The 25,128-nt window shown below is 38.1% G+C and overlaps 1 protein-coding gene across 5 annotated transcripts in view; it reads left to right on the forward strand.

The window, feature by feature from the left end:
- ITGA9 (integrin subunit alpha 9) overlaps nucleotides 1-25,128 on the forward strand; it is a 205,811-nt gene that overhangs the window by 70,927 nt on the left and 109,756 nt on the right. The window contains exon 16 of one of the 5 annotated variants that reach the window (XM_085537657.1): nucleotides 7,157-8,014. The exons of 3 other annotated variants lie outside the window; for them this stretch is intronic. In XM_085537657.1, coding sequence (XP_085393783.1) covers nucleotides 7,157-7,210 — 54 coding nt within the window. In that variant the 3' untranslated portion in view covers nucleotides 7,211-8,014. Of the gene's footprint in view, nucleotides 1-1,274; nucleotides 1,859-7,156; nucleotides 8,015-25,128 lie in introns of those variants that run through there. One more of the 5 variants, XM_085537658.1, reaches the window with a different exon arrangement.

The raw sequence follows: 25,128 nt of genomic DNA on the forward strand, positions 1-25,128 counted from the left end.
GTTCCTCCCAGTTTTCTATGAATGTTTCAGTTAATGGAAAGAGGATTGCAGCAAAATTCCTTCTTCACTGTTCTTTTAGCAGGTGTGTATTTGTTTCCAGATAATAAAAGGGAGGAAGGAAGGGTTCTGGAGTGACCATATTGTTATTAAACAATTCCATTGATATTTTTATCGATATTTGCTTTTAAGAAATCAACTTTTTGCACTGGTTCCTGTTTCTACAAACAGCTGTCAATGCTCCCATTACCTGAATAGGAAGCAAGTATTGTGTTAGATTGTGAGTGACATGGAAGTGAACCCAGTATGAAAACCTCTTTCTGCCACCTCTTGTTTAACATCTACTTTCTTCTTCTAGTTACTGCTGCAGAGACCCAGGATGAATATCTTGGCAATTGGTGCAAGAATGCAAAAATACCTAAGCAAGTCTCTGATTTTATTCTTAGTTGTAAAAATAGAGGCTGTATTTGGATCTGGTCAGCAGGCTGCATGACAACCCAAACAGGTTCTTTTGCTAGTTCTAAAAGCAATCCTTGGGTTTAATAAAAGGGAAAAACAACTTTCAAAGAGAAGTTGAACCAGCTTTGGAAACCTTGTGTGTTTTAACGTTCTAAAAAGGAGGGAAAAACCTGAACTCTGGGGTGATTACTGGACTGGAGAAAGATAGCATGATTTCAGACAATATTGTTAAGCCTTGGCAGATATGTTGTATGTTGGGACAGGCAGCTGAGAAGTGCTCCAGAAAATGCAATTTTTTACACAAGATAGCATAGAGCAGCTACAGCTAATGGCTCTGTTCATCTAATTCTTGAAAGGGAGGAAACAGTGACAGTTGGCAGTGCTCAGATGTCTTGGAGTGTTTGGCCCCCTTTTCAAGTATGCCAAAATTATTAATGTACCTTTTTCCTCATGTACACAGATACAGTGACGACAGTGTCTCAGGGATTTGGGCTGTTTTGATTGTTTTTATCTGTGGAGCCCTAGAGGTTCTGTGCAGGATTTTTTGTACATATAACATGCAAGCCATTCACTTACCATTTTGTAGAGCTAACTCAATCTAATTCAAGGAACACATTTTTCCCTATAACTCAGGGACAAATGCTCCTTACAGCAGATGAGCACTATCTTGATTCTGCATGGTTACTTTGAAGAGGAGAGCCATGAATGAACAAAGAGGTGTGGTTAATCTTCTAGAGATTGTTTTGGAAAATGTAGGAGAGAAAGATAAGTCGTTTTATACACTGGAGTAATCTGTGTTACATTCATTTGTGTTTCAGAAATTGTGCTTTCCACAATAAAATGGTGTCCTATGGAATGATGGTATCCACCATATGATAGATCTACCCTTTGATTTGAGTCCAAAGGACTGCAGACTTATGTTTGCAGCCATATATGAAGTGTAGAAGCTGAAAGAGGAATATTTCTGCTCTGAAAAGAGCCAGCTAACACTTAGTAGGCTCGAAGATCTGTGACTGGGAACAGAAAGGATGCCAGATCAATGCAAAAAGGTGGAGATGGAGCCTGGTTGGAATTTGGAGAGCCCATTAGGACGGATTGAGGAGCAGAGGAAACACTCTATGGTTTTAATTAAGACTTGGGTTTTCTGATTTGCTTACAAAAGATTATGTATTTGATTTTCTTATCTTTTAAGTATCAGTTATTTGGAGACTACATGAAGTTTTGTCATAACCCTGAAGTGGAAAAGTGTGAGGAAAAGGAGAAAGACAGCTGAAAGGGAGGACAAAAGTTGGATTGAACAAAAGTGTTTTTTTCATATTTCTAAACAAAACTATCTATAGGGGGAGGAAAAAAACCCAAAACCTTGAATGTTTTCAAATTAAATATTTCCTTCTGTTGAAAACAAATTGTGTCCAGCTGAGTAGCAGTGGAAGAGGCTATATGGCAAATTGGTGGAATGAATAATTCCTATTTCCTGTTCTCAAGCAGATCAGTGCTCCCACTCAACTCAGTGTCATCTCCTGTGTTGCCTGCCCTGGTCCTGGCTGAATGTGCTGAGCAACATTGATTCATTTCTGATCTTAAAAAGAAAAGGAGGTGGCAGGAAAGCCAAACTGGTAATGTGTCCTTAAAGTTCTTATAGTTCCAAAATGAAACTAGCTAGCAAAGTAGCAGAAAGCCACATTTTGTTTACTAAAACAAACAGAATGTGCATGTCCAATGGAATAGTGAATGTGTGAGTGAAGACTCATGCCTTATTTCAGCTTTCTGTTAACACTGTGGGAATGAACTACAGTTGTTTATAGTATTTGACAGGGGATTTCAGAGTAGATTCTTTGCTCTTATATACCAGGGTAGGAAGTGCTCAGGTCATCATTTGACGCCGTTATAAATATTAACTTTATAAAACCAGTGTTGAAACTCTGTGGAAACATTTAGAGCCACACAGGAATACTCATTCATACAGACATATTGGGAACTAGCGGAGCTGTCTAGAGATGAAAGGAAAAAGAAGGAGCCTGAGGGCTTCATTCATTGCTTGTCTGTGGTGAAGCAAATCAGCCTTCCTGGGGTGGGCACTGTAGTGGCCTCATTCTTTGACTCCAGCTTGTCTTCTAGGTTGCACTCATATCTGATCATGGCACTGAATTAAACTCTCATACATACAGATGTGGATATCAAAATAGGTGCTTTCATATTTGCTAACTTCTAGAGGTATTAAATTCCAGAAAATACTAGGAGAGAGAGGGAATGCACCCAGCTGCTTGCAGGTACTTTGTGCTTTTTGTTTCTAGACCAGGATGATCTGCAGAATGTAGTGTTGGGTTAAAGCTAGCTTACTAGCTATTTGCATCATTATGAGATAACGTAATGACTAAGTTTTACTGAAAGGAACGAAGTTTTAGTGGCTGAACAAATCCTCTGGCAGCAGTGAGTTTTTCCATTCCGAACACTTTTCCCACTCAGACTGTGAGGAAACCTTGTGATGCTGCTTGTAAAAAGTAACGCTGGTGGGTTGACATTATTTGTAGGACAGGAGGTCACACCAGTTTCTCTTCAGAGTGCACCAGATGTTCCTTCCTAAAAAGGACATGTTGTACTCTTTCCCCGGTGTTCTGGAGTCTCCAAAATTCTGTATATCAAGGGCTGCAGCTTTTGTGCAGAAGTCTTGGCATTAGATATTTATAGTTACTCCTACACAGAATGACTCAGCCTCTCTTTTACGTGAAAGAACACGACTGGTTAAAGTGTTCCAAAAATTGTCAAGTGGGGAAACTTCATAACTGAAATGGATTGTGCCCTATGGGTTTCAGTGCTGTGTATATCTTGATTCACAAACGGAGTCCTTTCTATTTTCCATTCTACTTTCTATTCTTTCCTCTCCTTCCTTTTATTTTTATTCTAAACAGTACTGCAGAGAATATTCAGTCCTATTACACCATTTAGTCACTGAGCTTACATGCTTCTACCCTTCTTGAGACTAAGAGCAGGTGCCAGCTCTGTAGGATGTGGATGCAACATGTAGTCCCTTTCTCACCTGAGGTTCACTTCAAGCACAAGTTTTATAGTCCACAAAATGCTGTAAATAAGTCAATCAAAGCAACGTAGCAAGATTCAAGTGTTGCAAAACTCAGTAGTCCACAGCACTCCATAGTTATGTCAACCCAAGTTCACTATACACAGTCGAATCTGTGTTTAAATGTGTAAGTTCATGGAGGATGTTAGAGATGATTTTCATGTTCCTTCTGGGTGCACTGGGACAAGCCTAACTACTCTTAATTGTTGAAATTGCTTCTTGTTTAGATGAAATAAAGAAAAGCCAATGAAAACTGGCTTCTAAAATGGAACATACTTTAAACATTTTGTTGTTGTTGTTTTATAAAGGTGCTATTTTGGTAGCTAGTCAAATCATATTTCTTAAGTCTCACTGTTGATGTTTCATATATGTGTGTGCATATATTTATATACATTTATATATAAGTTGCTCTGAAAGTAATGCCTCCTTTTTATTTTCACGGAAACGACAACTGTTACAAATACACAATAATGCTATTTGATAAAGCAAATTCTCAGCTACAAAGCACTCTTTTTCAACATTAGCTATGCATTTTCATCAGCAATGAAAAAGAGCCTGCATGACATAGTCATAAAAATCTACATGGCCTTCCAGAATGTGGCTTGTCTTTCATGCTGCTGTCATCACTGCTGAAATACACCACCCACCTCATGTTGTAGTTCAGTGACACACATTTGCTTCATGTGCACATGTCAGATACCCTTCTCTCAGACTGACCCTCTGCTGCTATCTGTCATAGCAACAAAATGGAATGGAATATTGGTGGGAAGGTTCAGCCTCTACTGCTGTACCACCAACATCCGCCTCCGAAGTTGTGGGCCACCATAATAAAATAGGAGGCATTACTTTCAGGGTAGCCCTCATGTGTATGTACATATTTACATAATTATGTATATATGTGTATATATACATGCATACATATATAGATGTGTATGTAATTTTAAAAGGAATGCAGATACACTGTTTCCACTCATGACTCATATAACAGTGTTCAGCATCTGGTAAAAAGCCCTTCATTTATTTCTGATCTAATGTCCCTTTGCAGTTCTAATTCTGAATTGGTTTGCCTTATTTAGTAACCACTCCAGTTTTCTTGCTTTTTTTTATCTCATTGATTATTCTGCATTCCATAGCAGCACTCAAAACTCATGCCAGCATTGCATCATCTATTATGCAGCTGAATCTGAAAGCAGAATTAGACTTTTCCTCTTTCTTGTTTCTTTTCAATAGTAACTACAATGGTTCTGAAATTTCTTGATCTGAGAAATCCTTCAAGGTGAATCTTTCAGTACAGCACAAGCTCTGGAAGCACAATATCTACTCCTGTGCCTAGTTACTGTCTCATCATTGACCACCCTGTTGGCAGTGACTGGCATAGATGGATTTCAAATTTGTACTATGAACTGGAAGTGGCTGTAAATTAGCAGTAAGCCCTAATTAACGTTCTCCCCACTTCCTCAGGTTTGCTGTGAAATGACAGCACTTTTCACAGTGGAAAAAAAGCCAAACAACAAACCCGATGCCCCATATCCTGTTCTCTTCCTCCTGAAAAAGCCTGCAGCTGGGTTTTAGTGCTTCAACTGTGCTAGTTGTCATGCCATTAGTGTGCAGGCGCTTGGCTTTAGCTCAAGTGCAGAACATTTTTCTTCTGGTCAGATGTTGCCCCTGAACCATGTGGCACTGAATACACAGTAGGTTGAGTTGTTTGTCTGATTGCTTTGTTTGTATTTGGATGGTTTAATCTGAACCTGGTTTTCTTTTGTGATATAAGTTAAATGGTGTGCAATTACCCTGCAGGTAATTTACTTCTGTGAGCCTCATGGGGAAACTATAGTCCGATGCCTTGTTTTATCTCAAATGCGCTCCCTTTGTTGATAAACAGGATGACAATAGGAATTTAGGTTGACAGATATTTTACTTAGAACTTCTACAGTGCACTGAGTGTTTTGCAGAAATTAAGTAATAAATCCCAACAAAGTTCCTTCAATATAAATGAACAGTATTATTTTTATTTCACAAATGGGAAAGTAAGATAAAGTGCACTCAAAACCACATAGGAAGTAACTGACAAAATGTGAGGATTAAAACTCTCTGGCTTTGGCTCTGTTTCAGGTAAGGGCCAACAGAGGTTGGCCGTGTTGTGCCTTATGCAAGCTGTATCCAGCCTCAGAGGTCCTTCTACCCCCACTCCATCCCCCACCCACTGCAGTGGGGTCATTGAGGGTAATTTGTATGGAAGTAATTTTCATTTATTTGCTTAAAATGTTTGTTGGTTGAGTGTAGTGGAACTTCTTTGTTGTAGTCTTCTGTTTAGCATCCATCTTAGTTGTTCAGATGTGGCTAAGAGGCTGCGTAACCTCCAATATTGTGCAGATCTCTTTAGGGAAGTCATTTTTTATAACAAACTGCAGTGGGAAATGACCTTTCTCCTTAGTTGTCTTCTTTTATAGTATGCTGAAGAAATCCCAGTCTAGGTTTGAAAGCAAAACCAGACCGGCAGAGAATGCAATGAAACACCTCACACTGACTTGAGAGCTTCCTGTGACTGCACTTCTCCTTCGTGTAGGTTGTCTCCAGCCTATAGATATTAGTGGGTTTTGGTAGATAAATGTAACTCTATGTCACATACAATAGCTTTGGTGTTTAAAAACTTCGGTGTTTTGTGTGTGATTTAATCACCTGTGGCACTGTGTTGTGCATCATGCCTTGGGTGGGTTTGGTCCAAAACAGCTATCTTGAATGATTCCTGGGCAGGCGTTGGGAGCTGCTGTGGGCCATGCATGGCTCTGCATGGGGAAGAGTTGAGAAGTGTCTCTGCTTGTGATCTTATCTGATTGCTACTGGGGATTCTCAGCTTATTAAGGATTTTTAAAGGGACTAAAAGCTCTTCTTCTGTTACTGATTTTTCTTAAAAATATCTCTTTAAGAGATTAAGGCTCATTTTGAAACCTTCTTATTGCACATCAAGTTAAAACCATGTCATTGTAATATCTCTGGTGGTGACAGCCCTGGTAGAGCAGCTGTGTCTCCCTGTGAGACATTTCACACATAGAGCAGCATAAGCAGGCATGTTGTCATCTGCTTTTCATTGCGAAACTCCCCCTAGACCCTACATGGCCCTGACAGTTACTCAGGAGGCTTTGAAAGTTCCCTTCATTCACATGCATTTGCAGTTAAAAAAGAGGGTAAACGCAGGAACGGCCGATACTTTCTGCAGCCAAAGCATGTCCATGTGCTAATGTTGCAGCTTGTGGAGGACTTGCCATCATGTTGGGTGAATTGAGTTGTTTGCCACACAGGTTTGGCATGCATGCTGCGGCGGGTGCTGCATTTGGAATGGTTTGTGAAGGTTGTACGCGGGAAGCAGGGGTGTTCTGACTTTCCCTACATCCCTTCTTCTGTTTCCAGCACGGGAAAACCTCTGCTCCTTCTGGGGAAGCTGAATTTCCACCTCCAGCGGTGTTTGGGTTGGTTTATTTATAACACAGTAGGTGAGGCCCATCATTAAAGCAGCACCAGTTTACCAAGGTGCTGTGTTTCCATGCGGGGGAAGGCTCTCTGGAGCAACTCCAGTTCACGAATGAAAGCATTTTTTCCATTTTTGCTCCCCTCCTTTCTCCACAGGCAGTTCCACCCAGCCTGTGTCCAGCCTACATTAGCCATCACAGTGAGGGGTAAGGAGCAAGGACCTCTCTGAGGGTTGGGACAGCACTCCAGGCCTTACTTCCCTCTGCTGCAAGGCCTTCAGCAACTTACGCCATCAATGGAGATGCATCTGGGATCATTAAACCTTCAGCTACAGCAGTAGTCCTTAGGGAACAGATAGTGATGGCCAGGCCATAGAGACTTGAAGGTTTGGGACTGAAGGACAGATACCATCATTCATACTTGGGTAGGAAGTGAGTCCTTGGGAAGCTCTGGGTCTGTACATTTCTAAATGTTCATGTTTTTGTGAGGCTTTCGTGGTGGGAGAGTACAATGTTTCTAGATAAGAATGGGAGTAGCAGAGAGTATAGTGATACAAGCATGTCTGTGCAGCATAGTACATTGCTTAGGGGGAGCATATATGATTCTTCTCATTATTCATCAAGGTTTCTTCATCCCGTCTGGAATCAGTCTTGACTACTGCTAATTTCTAGGAATGTTTTCAGAGAATTAGAAGCAAAAATAGAGCAGATAAAGAAGTATCAATACCACAACAAACTTCACTGACTGTTCTTTTCTATTCCCAAATGTCCAGGAGTCCCTGAAAAACAAAACTGCAGTTACGTAGTTCTCAGTAATTCACTTGAAGGGTAGTTTGGATATCACTATGCAGTTACAATCTCAGATATGACACAGATAGTTAGATTGTCTCTTCCAACTCCTACCGACTATTCCCTTGTCTTTTTTGTTCTGAATGTTATTTGCTTTATTGGCCCATTTAAGGAAGTCCACTTTCCAAAATAATAATAAAAGAAGTTTAAGAATAAATTAAACATGAATAAGCACTTTTTTTTTCTTTTTCTTTTCTTTTCTTTTCTTTCTTTTTTTTTTTTTTAAGTTGTCTTTACCATGGATTGCCAAATAAACTACCTTTATTGAGGCAGTTTATTTACATCTTTTATATTATTTCTCTTTCCTGTGTGTATTGATATGAAATGCAATGAGTCTGAAGTCTGTTACTTGGAATAGTTTGAAAGCCTATGTTGTCTTTATACTCTGATGAAGCTTCCATTTGTTAAAATCATGCCAAGGAGGGAAACGTTTCAAATGTTACTATATTGTTCTCAAGGGTTTTGTACTATCAAGTTGATGAGAACTTGACAGCTTGTCATGGTTGTCAAACCATGGTTGTAACCCGTGACACAGCTTGCAGTTTGTACCTGGTCACAGGGTATTTTCCGAAGCACAAACAGTAAGATATAAGCGCAAGAAAAGACTGCCTGACTCCATACCTAAATCTGAAACAGTCTTTCTGTGCATACCCTAGGGAAATCGAAGATCAATGCTAAATTTTCTTGTGCATCTGTCTGACTTTGGGAGCGGTGTTTGTCGGCTGAATCAATCTACGCTGGATATTCAAATTGCATTTGTTGGGACAACACTGTGTTTCAAACACAAAAACATTGTTGGCAAATGTACAGGCTTTCAGAATATTACACTGGTGTCTCATCATGGTCAGCTTGGCACAAACAAAGGGAAAAATACCTTTTTTTTTCTCATTGTGCAAGATGCATTGTGTGGCAACTCTCTCTTTTTGGGGTGAGAACGGTCAAATGTGTGGGGCAGACATTCATATGGCACAAAATAAACAGTTTCTTGTCAGACTAGAATGATCTTGTGTAAATGGATGTTCATAAGAAAGAGATGTAAAGAAGCTAATCTGATTTTCTAAAGAGAACGTTTTCTACTGAGATTTTGTTTGGGTAAAAATGAGCTTCACTTGATATGAGAATAAGTCACTGCAATTAAAATATATGGTTTTTTTTCCATCTTTCAAACCCTTGGAAGGCAGAATTTCACAGCCTAGTAAAATTACATAAGCTTTAACCAACTGCTCATAAGCAGTCAGTTGGTGTGTTAGTAAGCAGTACTGCTTTTCCATATTAAATTATGCTTTGAATTTCAACAATTTCTGAAATGTACCCCAAAAATATTTATCAATTGTGACTTTTATTTTTGGATTTGAATCTTTTTCTGTGTTTTTCAGAAGTGGAAGCTGAGTCAAATGGTAGTCTCTGTGATGAACGATGGTTTAAAGTGAAAGAAAAGTTGTAATGCAGGAAAATTAAAAGATATAATGCCTAAAAAATAGAGGTCACGTGGAGTGCAAGGGGTTTCCAGGAAAGAACAAATTATATGTAGGTTTTTAGTCTGCCTTGAGAAAAGAAACTATGTAGAAATGGAAAAAGACTTCTAGAAATTTACATAAATACTCAAATTTTTTCTTGAAGTTTGGAAAAGATGATATTTGGATATTTCTTGGTACAGTATTAGAAATCATATAGATATTATATATCATATTAAAAATCATTATTTTGCTCCAGACATCTATGTGGGAGGGACAGTCTGGAGCAAAAGAGTCACCTTTTTTGATTTTGTGGTATTTTTCTGGCTCATATCTCCTTAGTTAACGGCAATGAAAATCATCATCATCTCTATAAACCAACACAAGCATTGTCTAAATATAGCTTTCAAAGCAAAATATAGGTACCTAGAGAAAGTATAACACCTAATATACACAACTGTGTATGTTCTCATGTGTGCATTTCTCCTTTATGTGTAGTTCATTGATGCCTGAACTTACACTTTTATGTTGTCAAGGTATGTTGCTGCATTGGATGTTACAGGAGTGATAAGGAGCCCGAGTTAATACTGTACTGGTTAGGAGAGTTTGATTAATGGATTAATGTGGCCTTCTCCTCCATTTGTGGTTGGTTTGGTTTTCTTCATCAGCTTTATACTCAAAGCTTTTGTGATTTGGGACAGTAATTTTCTTGATAATTGGATTTAAATTTTCCTCTTGTTTTTATTTCCACTCCCCCCCCAAATTCAAAATCAATTATTCCTGAATAGAGTTAGTTTTAAAATGTTCAAGTTCTTTCAAATTTCTCCTTATAGAGTTAAAATTTTTAGAATATATATATATACACATAGTTTTAGGATATATATACATATATATTTGTCACCAGAACAACTCACAATTTTTATCTTAGAAGGCTTTCTGAACCTTGAATATAATTACTTTAATCCTTCTATCAGAAGAGAAGGAATAGCAGGCTCTGGAGTCTTCCTTATCTTTAATTACAGCTGTAGTATGCAGTAAGCTTTTATCTCAAAGAAAAATTGGTTTAAGAAGGAAAATGAGAAGCCGTGTAGATGCAAGGAATATATGTTTTGTATTAAAGTAGCTGACTGATAATGAAATGGCTTGGAAGAGATCAACTAGTTCTCTGCAGTAATATTTTAAAGCTCAAGTGACTAGAAATAGTACAGTGTATTCTTTTCTAAACATGGTCAAAATGCTAATTTGTACTTCTCTGCTTTTTCGAAATGGATGCTTAGCCATGCTGCGAAGAGATGGATGAGTGTTTTTCCTTGGCTAAAAAAGCAATTCATCTCAAATACAGGAAAAATAAAATGCATTCTCTTTTCTTTGGAAAGCTTTTGTAGATTAGGAAAAAAAAAAGCAGCCTTATCTTGCAGCAGTGCTGAATCCTGTTGAAACAGTTGATCCTAATCTCACTGCAAACAGGAACATGGGACCAAGTCAGCCCCTGAATGTTCTGCTGCTGCTTGTATTGGACATTCTCTTTGATGTGTTTCAACAAGTAGTACAAGGGCTTAAATATATTCTTTAGAGAACTGAGAAGATCTGAATAAAATATTCAGTCCAAAAATTCTGAGATTGCTAGTGGGCCCTCACCCTAAAGAAGACTAGAACGATATCAGGTTATTCTCAGGAATTTTCTTTAGTCTCTGTTGTGCTGAAAAGCAACAAAGTCTGAGGGGAAAGAGAGCAGGTCAGTTTAAACTAACAAATAAAATAAAGCAAATGCTATTTTCTGTTTCCAAAGATCTGTTTTTTAGATGGGTAATTGGGTTTCTAGGCTGTGGTGGAAGTCTGGGAAATGAGGGTGGGTGGTTGCTTCATTCAGGCATCATTTTTCAGAGAGGATGTTCCCTTGCAACTGTGGTGAGCCTGATTGTCTTGGATGGAATTCATGCATCTGCCTCTTATCTTTTTGATTAGCTTGCTAGACTGCCTTGATATACTTTATGCAAATTAATAGCTTCTCTGGAGTGATAAGAGTATAAGCCATTATGGGGCCTATAATGGGATTTAGGTCTTTAAAAAAACAAGAAGCAAAAAACTAACAAAATAACAACAACAACAAAACTCATTAATTACTTAAATAGAAAGAAGGAGGATTCAATTTGGGTAATGTTCCAGATCATTTTTGAATATCCTCGTATGCTCTGGTTGGATTATGTTGCAAAAGTACTAAGGAGCTTGGATCTCAGCAGAGAATATTAATACAACTTTCATGTGTCTTCACAGCCCCACCCTTTGCTACTTTGATTGAACCAGCAGGGGAGGAAAGAGCCTCCCTCATAGCTTTCCAAAACAATTGCAGTACTTTTGTTCCTTTTGCTTTAATTTGGCTTGCAAAAATTACAGCCTTAGCTTCATAGAAACTGCTGTAATTACAGCTGTGAGTGAATTTCAGCTATAGCACCCCTTTTCACACTAACATACCTCTTCAGCAGATTGTTTTTTTGGGGAATGAAATGTTCCGTGCGGTGTGGCTGTGGGAGGAAATGGGACTTTCTCCACTTGTCCTTAGGTTTGGGCAAAGTTGGAAAAATATACACTTGAGCTTTTTTTCTTTTCCTTCTTCTTTTAACATCTACACAGCTTGCATTTGACATGATGTGTAGATGTAATTTGTGAAGATGAAATGGTCATCCTCAAGGAATATATTTTAAAAGTTGGAAAATTGAAGTACTTCCTGGTAAGCTCATGATAGCAAAATTAATGCCTAAAAGCTTGTTGAGTGCTTTTGAAGTAAGTGCTTTTAGAGAGCCTAAAAAATGTGCTTTTTGTGGCAGGCATCAGATAATGCAGACTCCCCATGGACAATCGTGAGAAGATATGATATACATCTTCCTCTAAAAGTGGCGGAGAACAGCTATCCTTTTGGGATTCGGGGAGTATCCATGAAAGAGATGAATATGCTACAGTAGAGTAAAATCCTTTGGTGTTTAAACAGCAGCTGCGGTAAAAACCCATTCTTGCTGTGGAGTTGGGCAACACTGCAGATGATTAAGTAATATTTTGAAAGGAAAAATATTGGAGAAAAAAGCGAGGGTTGAGGTAATCCATCCTTCTATCCTGACTGCAGACTATTGGAGAATAAAAATTTGCCTCTGGCAAATAGAGTTTCCATATTGTTTGGGATTTATTGCATGCCAGTGGGGCAGGGCCAGGCACCTGGGGAAACCTCTCCTTGGAAGTCCTACAACAGAGTCAGAGGGAGCCCCAAGACCAAGCTCACCGTCCTAGTGTGCTTGGAGCTTAAACTGAGAACTGAGTACTCAGTGCTTCTTCAGTGTGTTTGATGGGGAAGTAGAGATGGTATATGGTGGTGTGTATGAGCTTTTATTGACCTATGGTGCATTTGTGCATAGTGTTGGATTTTATTTTTTCTTAAATTAAAATTCTCACTGCCCAGCTAAGATGGCAAAGTACTGGTAGAGTTGTGTTTTGGAAAACTGACGTTTTAAAACTTGCTCTTAGGAAGACAGGAAATCCACTTTGAGATTAATGAAAAAAAATAGACATCCAGTGTGGACTAAAATGTGCATTTGGAGATCCAAGTCTGGCCTTCAAAATGGCTTAATAATGTTATGGCTCCCATTATGCATGCTTAATTGCTCAATTGAGGATTGAATGAGAAGATACTGGGTTTCTACAAGCGCTGTCTGGTTGATATACGCTTTCAGGCTGTTTACAACTTGGAAAGCCTACCAACATTTTAATCTGCATTTAATGCCTTGGTTGGAATCTTCAGGTGCTAAGAATGGTGAAGCAGATGTGCTTTATGACTACAAAAGCAGAACAAGGCAGTTATCAAGAATGCTATTTCTAGAAACAGCATCCCATTTATGTATTTGCTTTTTCCTCACGTGTACTTAGGTAGGAGATGGAGGTAAGGTGAAAGATTCATGAAACCTCTTGCTAAGCAGGAAGTGGTTTGATTCATGATTCAGATTGTTGGGATTAGATGGCATAATATGCCGCTCAACTCACATGGCTTTTTCACATGTTTTTTTCCAGAAACATTTCTTCCTCCATTGCATAGTTGTATTTATTTGCTATCTGGATATCCAGATATTTCTATTGTATTATTAGAAAGAGGTGTTTTCAAGAAAGCAAAGATATGATTTACGCATACTTCAATGAAGAGACCAGTGATCAGAGGAGTTTTTAGAGGAATTTTTAACACTGACTTCAGAAATTAGAGTGCACGATATCTCCTTTTTTTGGTTTAAAAGATACATAGTGCATGACTCAGTATATACATGACTCCTGGCAGCTCTGTTTTAATTGGCTGCAGATTATTCTTTAGGCTGACCAAAGGCTGAATGCTTCCATATAGAAAGAGATGCCACAGAAATTTTACAATGTAGAAATGTCATTTGCTTTTCCCTTACCTGCCTCTGTGCTGCTTTCCCTCCCATGGCACACCTCCTCCAGGTCTTCCAGCATTTCTTGGTATCTTTTTGCCTTGTTAAAATCAGTGGTTTTGTGTCAATGCAGAGTGTAAAGAAGAGCCCCTCTTACAGGCCCAGCTTGTAACAAATCTGAGCAGACCCCAAGTGCTGACAGTGGTCTTGCACCAGGGAAGCACCCCAGAGATGGCTGAAAGAGCAGAAGGTGATTGCTAAGAGACGTTGATAGTGCTTGTTGGTGTTGTGAAGAGTAGCTGAAAATGGTTTCTTGCATTATGTTACTGCTGAGTTCACAGAAATGGGACTTTGCCTGTGCTCCTCCTGAATAAGCAGAAGATATTGACAGCGTCTGACTTCACCTTCAGTCTTAGCTCCTAACAGATGTGCAACAGGAGTTTATTTTTAGGAGTATGTAATTTGAAAAGCACGTCCAGTCTTCAGGATCACTGACTAAGGTATTCTCCTTTCCCATCCTCTTCAGGTGCTCCGTATTTTTAGATCATCATATATTTGGGAATTTGTTTGTTAACGTGCTGTTTAGACTCTGTGGGAATTGCCCAAAGCATTTCCTAAGTAGTAATTTATATTCAAGCTATACTTTGTCTTGATAGACAGCCAACTTTAATTGTAGGTAGGATTTTTGTATGTCTAAGAATCAGTCTTAAAGTGAGCCTAATGGTGCTAAACTTGAAGTTTGAATATGACTGATCATCAAGTAGAGGTCTTCCAGAATCCTTCAGCTGTCATGTTTTATAATGTCTGTAATGTTACAATACAAGTAAAAGCACGTTGAAGAGAGAGAGAATATGTTTAAGTTTTACTAAATGGAAAGAAAACCAGGAGCCTCTGTTGATCTGATACACTGTGTGTAGTTTTTGCTGTTGGCTGAAAGCTGTCTGACATCTTGTGATACTACCCAGAGTTTTTCAGTGCAGGGAAATGATCACACCAAGGGCTTATTTTCAGAAATAAGCACTCAAACTTCATCTGTGTTAATGTTAGAACAAAGTAACAATACAGGTGGTCAGTTGAAAAGATAGTCAATTGATTTACATGTGAAGTGGCAGTACTAAAGAGAATGGAAATGTGCAGGTTGCAGTTGGGATTTTCAGAGAGCTCATTTTGGCTAGTGGTTGGGCTTGAAGCTTGAGTGTGGCAGTTTTCCTTTGGAGGCTGTAGCCTGATATATCAGGTTACAAATTCTTGGTCACACAGGAGCCATTATTTGATGAGTTCAGTAAGTTTCTACCCATTGGGTTGTATAGTATAAGAATGCTTCCTTTGAGCCAATGCTTTAAAGTTAGATATAAGGTGAATGGGAACGTGGGATGTTTCATATACCACTTCCAAAGTGGTTTTGGCATATAAGAGGTATGTTTCAGGGCTGCACAACTGCAGTGGGACTTTGTATTCACTTGCACTTCACTGCTGAGGCAGAGGTTTCCATTGGTTTGGTGCCCAGTTCTGTATTTCTTAGCGTTTTCTTCAATATACACTTAAAATGTGGAGCTACTGAAATTCTTTTAAAGGGACTGCTTTTCCTTCTTTGTGTTTCCAAGGAAGGAGATGAGGAAGTTTTCAGAACTATTATCGTGAATCCTAGGGCTAGCACCTCCTAGTAACATTAGGTAGTAAAATGTTTCATCTCTCTACAGTAAGCTGGGAAATTGCTGGCAGAGGACACTTGTTAACTTTAGGATCCTAGAGAGGATCTGTAATGTTTTTTTCTGTTTTGTTAGTTTATTTTAAATGGCCTTTCCAAAGAAAAGATGTGGTTGTTAATTTGGTCAGCTCTAAAGGTAGATCTTGAGATTATATGTGCTGCACACTGGCAGTTAAAGGAGTGGAAAAGTCAATTGAGGCTATTTCTACACAACGGAAAGGGTTTTCCTCTCAGAGGCCTTGGAAAATCTTGCTGGAGGTGGATACCTACTACCGTAACATAATCTCTATTTTTCCCTTTTTGTTTCCTTTTTAAATGTCATACGCTGAGAGTAATCTCTTTACTGATGAGCAGATGTAAAAACAGGGCTTTTTTTGTGTGTGTGGAAAGAGAATTCCACCCCCTTTAAACTGAAAGAAAACCTAAAAATCATTTTATATTTTTAACAGAATGGATAGAGCTAAGTAAGAGAAGTATAAGACAAGCTAAGTATAGAGCTTGTCCCGTCACTTATGATGTCTCAGTTTATTCCTCACTGCTTGGCTGAGATCATTTAAGAAGAAATCAGATCATCTGTGGGTGGTTCTAAGTCATTTGTCATCTAGATTTAAACACCTGCTGTGCTGCATGGGGGCTTTGTAAAGGATTTTTTTTCCATTCTTAGTTAACAAATAAGGATAAAATACAAATGTGGTTCTATGATAAAAACCTTTGTTTCTATTGAGATGCACTATAGCAGTAAGACTAGGATCTAAATTTTCTTTCAAGCTCTTGTTATTATTTTCACAGTTTTGGATTATGGAGACTTCAGGCTGTTAATCTGGATAGTGAGAAAACAGAGCAGTTCAGTTACTTTCATTTATCTTTATGGAGCAAAGGAAAAGGGGCAGTGCATTTTTAGAGGTTTTTCAACTCATATCAGCTCTTATGCTGTTCTCAAAGCATTTCAGAAATATTGCCCAGCTATTCCATGGAATCGATAATGGGATCATCAGTACTTGTGGGATAACAGCCGTACTGCTTGCCCTCAGGGTTTGTGGAGTAGTTTTCCTTTATGATTATAGCCTCTGCAGAATAAAGTTGATGAATTAATGATATAAATCCAAGCAATATTATTGGCACATCATTTGATGGTGATTATAAAACTGTTCATACACAGAAAGCAGAAGTGTTTTCATGAAATACTTACACTTCTAAAAGGAGCAGAAAAATGCACTCATTTCATTAAGATTATTTTGTTTCTTTAATGCATTTGAAAATATGGAAAAAGTCAAATAATGTTTACCAGAAATCATCACATTAAAGTGGTTTGGGGAGTTAAGAATCCCAAGGACTGGCTGAAGAGCTCTCTGGCTCCACATTGTTAACTTTCCCTAATACTTGACGTGCAAGGGAAATTCCAGTAAGCATTATGGGTTCTGAAGTATCAATATACCAAATAAGGGCAGGAAAGCAGATCTGAAGGGCTGCAGTTTGACATCATTGCACAGACAATATAATGGAAGTGCGCATGTGCTATGTGATTGTTCAAGAATTTTACAGGAAGAAAAATGCCGTAATAAATTAATAAATAAAAATAATGAGATTGCTCAATGGAGATTGCATTTTTTTTTAAACATTTTAGCCACCATTATTTAGAAGGAAAAAACAAACAAACAAAAAACAGTACAAAATCTGTGAATATTAAAGTTAATGGTTTAATTTTTAATCTGGAAAGCATGGTCTCTGTAAATGATTTCAGGAGAATAGCAGACTAATAATGAACATGGATATTCAGTGTAATAATTGGCAAAAAGGAGTAATGAGTTATTTCTTGGAAAAGCATAGGGTATAGTAACTTGAGGTGATTCTTATACGTAAAGAACATTGCTTAGGCCAGTGTGTTCACTGACAATCTGTTTCCCATCTATAGGTGGTTGTAAGGAACTATAAAATGGCATTCAGGCGTCAAAGGGAAGCTTCACTTAGAAAGGGAAGGCTTCACTTAGAAATATGAGTTGGTCACAGAATTTATTTTAATGAAGGCCAAGAGACACTTAAGAAGTTATTTGTGCACAGTAAAGAGGTATTTAATCTAGGAGGGAAAAGTCTGTGACTGAAAGGTGATGCCACAAACACATATAGAAGGTAGACCATGGACTTAAGTTCAAGAGGGTTTGTTATATGCATTTTTGGAAAATATGCTGGAATTGAACAAATGGTTTAATGTAATGGGGGGTTAACAAATTAAATGTAATATTTGGAATATACAAGCAGGCAGACTAAATAATGCAGGCTATTACTACCTCTTGGGATTATTTATTTTTACAAAAATGAGAATTTCAAGGAGTATCATTAGTATCCCAGTGTTTGTTTTTAAGGATTTCCTGTTGATAAAGCATGGACAAATCTGAACAGAACAGTATCAGTTTCTGTGCACTGGATTTTTGAAGCTTACTTCAGCCACGTGGTCCAGCTAATTTGGAAATTAGCAAACCCTGGAAAAATACGTTCCAAAAGATCATTACAGTAAGAAGATTCAAAGAAGGCTTCACCCCTTAAAATGCAACAGCCTGTTTTAACCTAATTTCACAGCCATGGCAAGTTATTTCTTGTTGTTGGTGCTTTAAAGTCCAGTGCTGCTGAGCATGCAGCCTTCAAAAGTAGCTTTGCTGACCTTGGAATCATGCTTTTGGTTGGCTGATAAAGGCAACATTTCAGTCTATCCCCATTATACCATTTGTATGTGGTCTTGCAACTCAGCCTAACAGACTGAACACAAAAAAATCAGCTCTTGAGGTGAGCTTGGTTGGCTTTGCAACCACTAGGTAAGAGGAAACAGTTTCAAAGAAGATAAAATGGACAGATCAAACTTATTTTATAGGTCTACAACAGATAATATCCAGCACAGATAAACTTGCTTATTTGTGGATATTTGTCTGTTTTTCTTTTCTTCATGAAAACTAGAAAAAGCCAACCTACAGCCTGCCAGCCCACTCTACCTCAAGTCTTTCTTATTTATCTCACTGCTTCAGACCTTTTTCCATGGATATGTGTGTATCAGCTGGTGTCATCTACAGTTGGATCAGGGCTAACTCTGGTCTTTCCCAGCTCCTCTGGCATCTATTCCTTTGCACCACACCACAGCATATTCCAGATAGGATGTGAGTGCTGCTGTTAGGATGAGAACTGTATATAATAACCAAAAGTAGGCAAATGTCAGCTACAGATGTGTAAAGAGGTAATACATCAACTTAATCATCTCTGGTTAAAATCTTTTTACAGTACACATAGTATTACAGTTCTGAAGGACCATCTTTTCTATTCTCCATGAATATGGCTGCAGCCTTAGAGCAGAGCTCTCATCTTTTATCTGGAGAAGTGTATGATTAGCTCTTATTTGTGGAAATATTGACCTTGTTTATTTTTAAAGCCTGCGGAATTCAAAGGGAAAGTTATATTTTTCCTTGGTTCCCCTGAGAAACATTCATTCATCCCGCACTCATCCCACCTAACAATCACCCTTTGTCACCATACAACATCTTTGGGCCATCTCCCAGCCCCAGGCAACCAATCCTCTTGTGTGGGGCAGAATGCAAGGCTGCTGGTTCTGCAAAACAAGGGGAAGAGCCTTGCTTGTACTGCAGCAAATGGCAAGTTTTCCATTTGATCACAGTTTCGGTTTTAATGTGCTAAAATGCCACTGAGATTCCTTGTACATGTATTTCTTCTAGTTTTGTGTTGTGAGCACAGCCTAGAAAACTGTGGAGAGGGGGGTGTTAGCAGAACCATGTCTGAATGATCAGTGGGGAAGAGGACAGGAGGAAAGTGATGGGGGAGGAGGCGACAGAGGCAGAGTGTTTCTGAGGTGGTTGTCAGTAAGCTGAGATTTAGGAATGTGCAGAATGGAAGAGTTGTAAGTTAATGAAATACCCTTGGAGTGATTCATTGTTTGTGCTACATAATGGATAAGTTTCCTCCAACTCATCAGTATTACTTGATTAATAATGGCACTTCCTAGTAATTAATAATCAGGATAATTATGTTACTTATGAATGATGAATGGGAGTTTGTCATCCTTAGAGGTTTCAGTTTCCAGTACAAAACAATCTCCTCACTCTCTTCAGAAATTGCTGCTCTCGTGTATAAGGAAGCTGTAGCACAGCTTTGGGTTCTGTTTGAGCCTACAAGGAGCTTTGTATTTCTTTTGCAATATTTCTGTTGTGTGCTCTTGTCTAGGCGGAACAGTGCATTTAAACTGGATGACTAGTTTTCTCATTCAGTTCTATTCTATGCTTAAATGTTTGCATCTGTAAAAACACCATTGAAATAACAAAATTAAGTTAATGTAAAAGCAGTAATTTATTAGTGCTGTCAAGATACACCAAGAAACTGAATACTTTCTTTCTCATTTCCATTTATGCATACACAAATGCTTTAATAATAACTGAACAAGTTATCTTTTCAACTTATCCGTACTTACCTAATTGGCCTGAACTGTTCCAATCATCATTTTCTTTAATTATTTTTTGTCAATTTTACTTTCTTAAATTTTTTCAGAATGAAAGTACTGAGATAAATGTACAGATTTCCTTGACAATTTATAGGAAAAAGATATCCCCAGATTAAAATGAAGTAACATTGCTGGTTTTTGGTTTTGAACAACTAAAGAATGTCAGTTTATAATTGCAAGCTTATTATATTAAAAGTGGAAATAGCAGTACTACATAAAACAGTCTTCTGTTGTGATGCACTTAAGATTCAGGTTTGAAATATGATCTGAAACATTTTAAAATGGTTAGGAGGAAATTCTGCTTTGTGTTTGTGGTGTGGGTCTTTGTTTTTTGTTTTTCTGTTTTGTGTTTTGTTTGTTTTTTTGTTTTTGTTTTATTTTCAGAGCTTGTTTTAATGCATAGTAAGTCCATGTGGATGGCAGCATTAAGAGACTTCTAATCACAAAGATGTTAAGTTTTCTGTAGCTGATTTCATACTTCAGTGTGAAAACCGAGGCCAGAAATTGTACATGGTCATAGGATCGTATCACAGAATCATAGTAAGGCTTGGACTGGAAGGGACCTTAAGGCTCATACCCGCTTGCCATGGGCAGGGACATTTACCACTAGGATCAGGCTGTCCAGTACTGCATCCAGCCTGGACTTGAACACCTCCAGGGATGGGGCATGCACACCTTCTCTTACATTTGCTGAATATTTATGGAGACCAAACAGAGGGTGGATAGTGAGGCAGTGGGTAGTGCAATTCATCAGTGGCAACAGTGATGTGAAAGACAAGCCATGTTCTGGGCGGCCATGCAGGTCACTGTGAGCACAGCAAGCCAGATTTTGTTCACTGCTGGAAAAAAAATGCATAGCTGATAGTGGTACTGTGCTAAAAAATAGTGTTTTGCAGCTAAGAATTTGCTCTATCACGTAGTGTTATTGTGCTGTTTGTTGTAGTTCATGTGGAATTATGTAAGAGGTGTTACTCTCAGAGCGACCAGATATGTATATATCTGTGTATGTAAAAACAACTGTATGTATATATGCATATTTTTAAAAGCACATGTGTGTGTGTACGTATACATATACACTGTGTAAGTGCACAGAAGTGCATAGCACACACTTGTGCTATTAGCAGCAGTCTGTTTCCTCAGGGTTTTCAAAGCATGATGTTATGCTCCTGGAGATCTCCTGCCCTAAACTTCAGTTATTTACATTTTTAAATTCATGTGGCAAAGTATACAACCACAGCACATTTTTCTTTTACCTGGATTGATTTTAAATCCTGCTCTCAAGAGATCTGCACTAATACCTCTTCCATTTAATAGTATAAGAATAGATTAGATCATGTTTCCTTTCAGGCCTCTGTTGTGGAGCTATCTATTCTCCTGAGATTGAAAGGATTCATATTTGTATGTAAATATTTCTAGATTTTTTAAAGTAAATTATTCCCTTCTCAATAGTATGTCTCCTTATGCACTCAGCCTCTCTCTTTGATTCAGGCAGGTTGAGAACTGTATTACTTTTATTGCAAGACTTCCAAGGACCTTCTCTATCAGATCTTCTAAACTCAATTAAAATACTGTCAGCAAAATGTTGATGATAACCTTCTTTCATCTCTGTCTTCTGCAGAAGATTATTCTGCTTCCTTCCAATCCTGACAGAATGCTACTAATTTGTTGCTTTTGCTGTTTTCTGTAGAGTACTGAGCTTATGTAGAACATTTCTTTGTCCCATACATGTGTTTCTTATAAAGCCCTCTTGATGAGATGCTTTCTGACACAGCAGTGCTGAAAGGATCATAGCAACACAGTGGCAGGCCTTCAAATCTAGTCCACTTTAAATGAAGTATTCATTAAAACATTTGTTCCACTGCTATTGTGATTTTTGATAGTCAGACAAATTTTCTGTCACTTCTAGCAGGTATTCAGCCACTCAGAGCATTTGAGATGCAAGTTGAGCCCAAAGATGTTTGACCTATTCATACTAAGATACTTCCTAGTGTCTTGCTAGATATTAGGGACATACTGTATGTGAATGTGAGACAAAATGTGAGACCCACATCCAAGAAGGTGTTTGGAGCCTCAATCTGTTTGCACAAACCTCTTAGATCATTTATCTTATGGAGAAGGTGTAAGTATCTACACACGGGAACAGGCATTTCAGGTCAGGCTCTTAGTGGGGTGGTCATTTGGAAAAGTGGGTCTTGTATCCTAGCCCTTCCTACAGCTCCAGAGTTTTATACAAAGCTTTGGGAGGAGCCTTTTGATGATCTCTAAGAGGCAATGATCCAGTTGAGGTGCTTCTTCCTTTTCTTTAAAAAATCAAGGAAAAAAAAAATCCATCTGGAGGGTGAGGTAACAAGGGAGCTTCATATAGAGATCACCATGCTTAGCTTATACATCCATCAATGTTGGAGGGATATCTTGCATAAAGAGAAACGGGTAGATGGATTAACTCAAACTGTGAAACTGATGTATTTTAAGATAGTGTTAAAGGAAATCTCTAAAGCTTGGTTTAAATAAAATGTTGTATCAGCAGAATATGAAATGTGGTAAATCCAGTGAAACAGACAAGTGTCTGGTAGGGTTATATATGTGCAAGAGGAGTCTGGCTTTAATTATTGTCTCAATTCAGTGTGTAGTTCCCTACTGAAATATGAGTGGGTAACAATATTTTCAGAAAGAGTAAAATAAATGCTTTAATTGTTACTTCTATTATTCTTGAATTCTTTTTGTGAAATGAATACCTCAACTCAGGTGAGCACTGACCTCATCATTTCTCAGACGTTTTTCCTGATTGTTTGTATAGCAGATAGCCAGACATATGTTATAGAGATGCCTGTACCAGACAAAAGTCTATGTTTTCTAGATTGCTCTGTTTCAATCTTCAATCAATCAATCAAGAAATAAGAAAATGATCCTTAGAGATAGATATGGGTGATGTAAATAAGCAAACATACAAACAAAAACCTATCCTGGAAGTGTTAAATCCAATAATAGAAGCAACATTCAACTTAATAAATAAGATATGGGAAAACAAAGCTATTTGAAACCATGTAGTCATAATGCATTTTAGTATTGAGCTGGAAAATCAAAACCTGGGCTCGGTAATGCGTTATATTGTATTCAGGTCACATATAATTATTCTTCCTACTGATTACCATGAAAGGATTATCAGCAATATATTATTGTTAAGTCTCTGTAACCTTTGACATGGAATGTTTACAGCACAGATCTCAGTCTCTCTCATGCTGACATCAGTAATACCTTTATCATTCGTGGCTGATAGCAGGAAGCCAGATGTGCAGAGACACACTATAACACGGAGTGAGCCTGTAACCAGCTGGGTTTTGGACTTGCCGCTCAGCCCGTCATCTCAAGGTGTCCTTTCCACACACGCAGGCTGCTTGACGCCTGGTGTTTGTTTAACACCAGATCCCTTCAGGATCTGCTATTTGTTCCTTTACATTTTTCCTATTATCAGGGTTTGAGAAGAAGGGTTGTTGGCCTGATTGAAACAATTGTGTGCTAGACTAACAGAGCTGGGAAAAAGACAAAGGGAGCATTCCCATTCTTTCCAGCAGTAAATAATGCTCAAGTATATGACGCCCTGCAAGTCCTTTGCTCCTTTTTGCTGCTGTAAATTTTGGCATTCTTCAGAAGCCTTGTAATGTTTGAAGTTTAGCAACTTTTTTGAGTTATAGCTGTCACAAGATCTTAAAAGAAGACAGAAGCATGGATTATTGAAGCATTAGGCCTCTGATTGCCTTCATATGCTATTAATTTCACAAAATTTCAGCAATGATGTTGTAAATGAGCTTTTACCAACCAAGTAATCTTCTAGTTCTGACTCATCTCTGAAACAGACTTGGCAGTTGCAATCTTCGTCCTTTAACTACAGTAATGTCTAAAATACAGTGTGTTTGTGTGTATGTTTTGTGCAGAATGGAAACTAGATCTCTTCAAGATTAGTTTCACATGACCATGCTCTGTCTGCCTTTGCAGTGGGGAGATACAAATGCTAAAATTACACCAATCTGAAACAAATTATTTCAAGTCCTAGAATGTCTTTATCAAAGTAAGTGCAGGAAGTCTCTCCTGAGAACAGAGGTGGCTTTTGTATTGCACAGGATTAGTAGCAGGTTGAGAGTAGGAACTTGGCTCATGCACTAGAAATTGGTAACCTGAGGGGCCTAACCTTGGCCATAGTTTAGGTTTGTTTTAAGTATCATAAAGAACAGGACAAGCAAGTTATTCCTCATTAAGTTTTAGGTACAAGAATGAGACCTGTGCATTCATTTGTCTGGAATGAATGGAAGCCTGTCTTCCAGATTAAAGCCAATTTGTCTACTATTTTTATTGTATTGCATAGCTCCAAAGTCTTGTCTCCTATATGACTCACAACTTAGAGAGGGAGGCTGAGATAATAGGAGAAAGTAATTCATTTTGAAGTCACGCACTATAATCTTATTGATTCATGACCCACCGTGTATAGTTATTAAGATCTACAGCTGATATTTCATATGATAAATTGTGGAAGTAGTGGCCTTTATTTCCAAATACTGGTGGAGGTCTGAGTCATTTTTAAAATCACCGAGCAGGAACTATTTATCCCTTGGCATTGAGTTGAGGACATATGTGTTAGTGACCTGTGACTTGATTGAAGTGTTATAAGCCATAATACTAATGCTTTGCATTAGTATGATGGCTTTATATATTTTATGGCATTAATATGTTATCTACTAAATTAGGTTTTTCAAATTTATTTTGTGTGTTTTAAGCCTTTAAAAATGCTTACAGTTTATTATTAGTGCTTGTTTAAAACTTGAAATAAATATGTTTAGACTATAATGTTCAAGTTGAGTATTTTAAAAGACACGTTCTCAAATTTGTTCTTAGTCACCAAGCTAAACAAAGCTTAATTCTAAGAATACTGAAAAGCTGTACTGATTTAACTGAAAGCTCTGAGATTTTTACATGGGTTGATGTCCTCAAGATCATGTCAGAGTGGAGAAAAGGCCTGATAGAACATAACTTTCCCAAGAAGAATAAGAAGAGAAGCCCTCAAAAAATGCAAACCAGGATAAGTCAGGGGCAACCATCGAAATGATCCTATTGACTACATGTATTTTCTCATTCAGTGCTGTTGAAAGTGACTTCATTCTCACTTAACATTTTGCTGCTATAAAAGGGCCACGTTTCAACCTTCAGTCCTGCAGAACTCTTGCTGTAGAC

Source organism: Coturnix japonica, chromosome 2 (assembly GCF_054131305.1).
Source record: "Coturnix japonica strain WE chromosome 2, WE-NBRP24, whole genome shotgun sequence".
NCBI classification, from domain to species: Eukaryota; Metazoa; Chordata; class Aves; order Galliformes; family Phasianidae; genus Coturnix; species Coturnix japonica.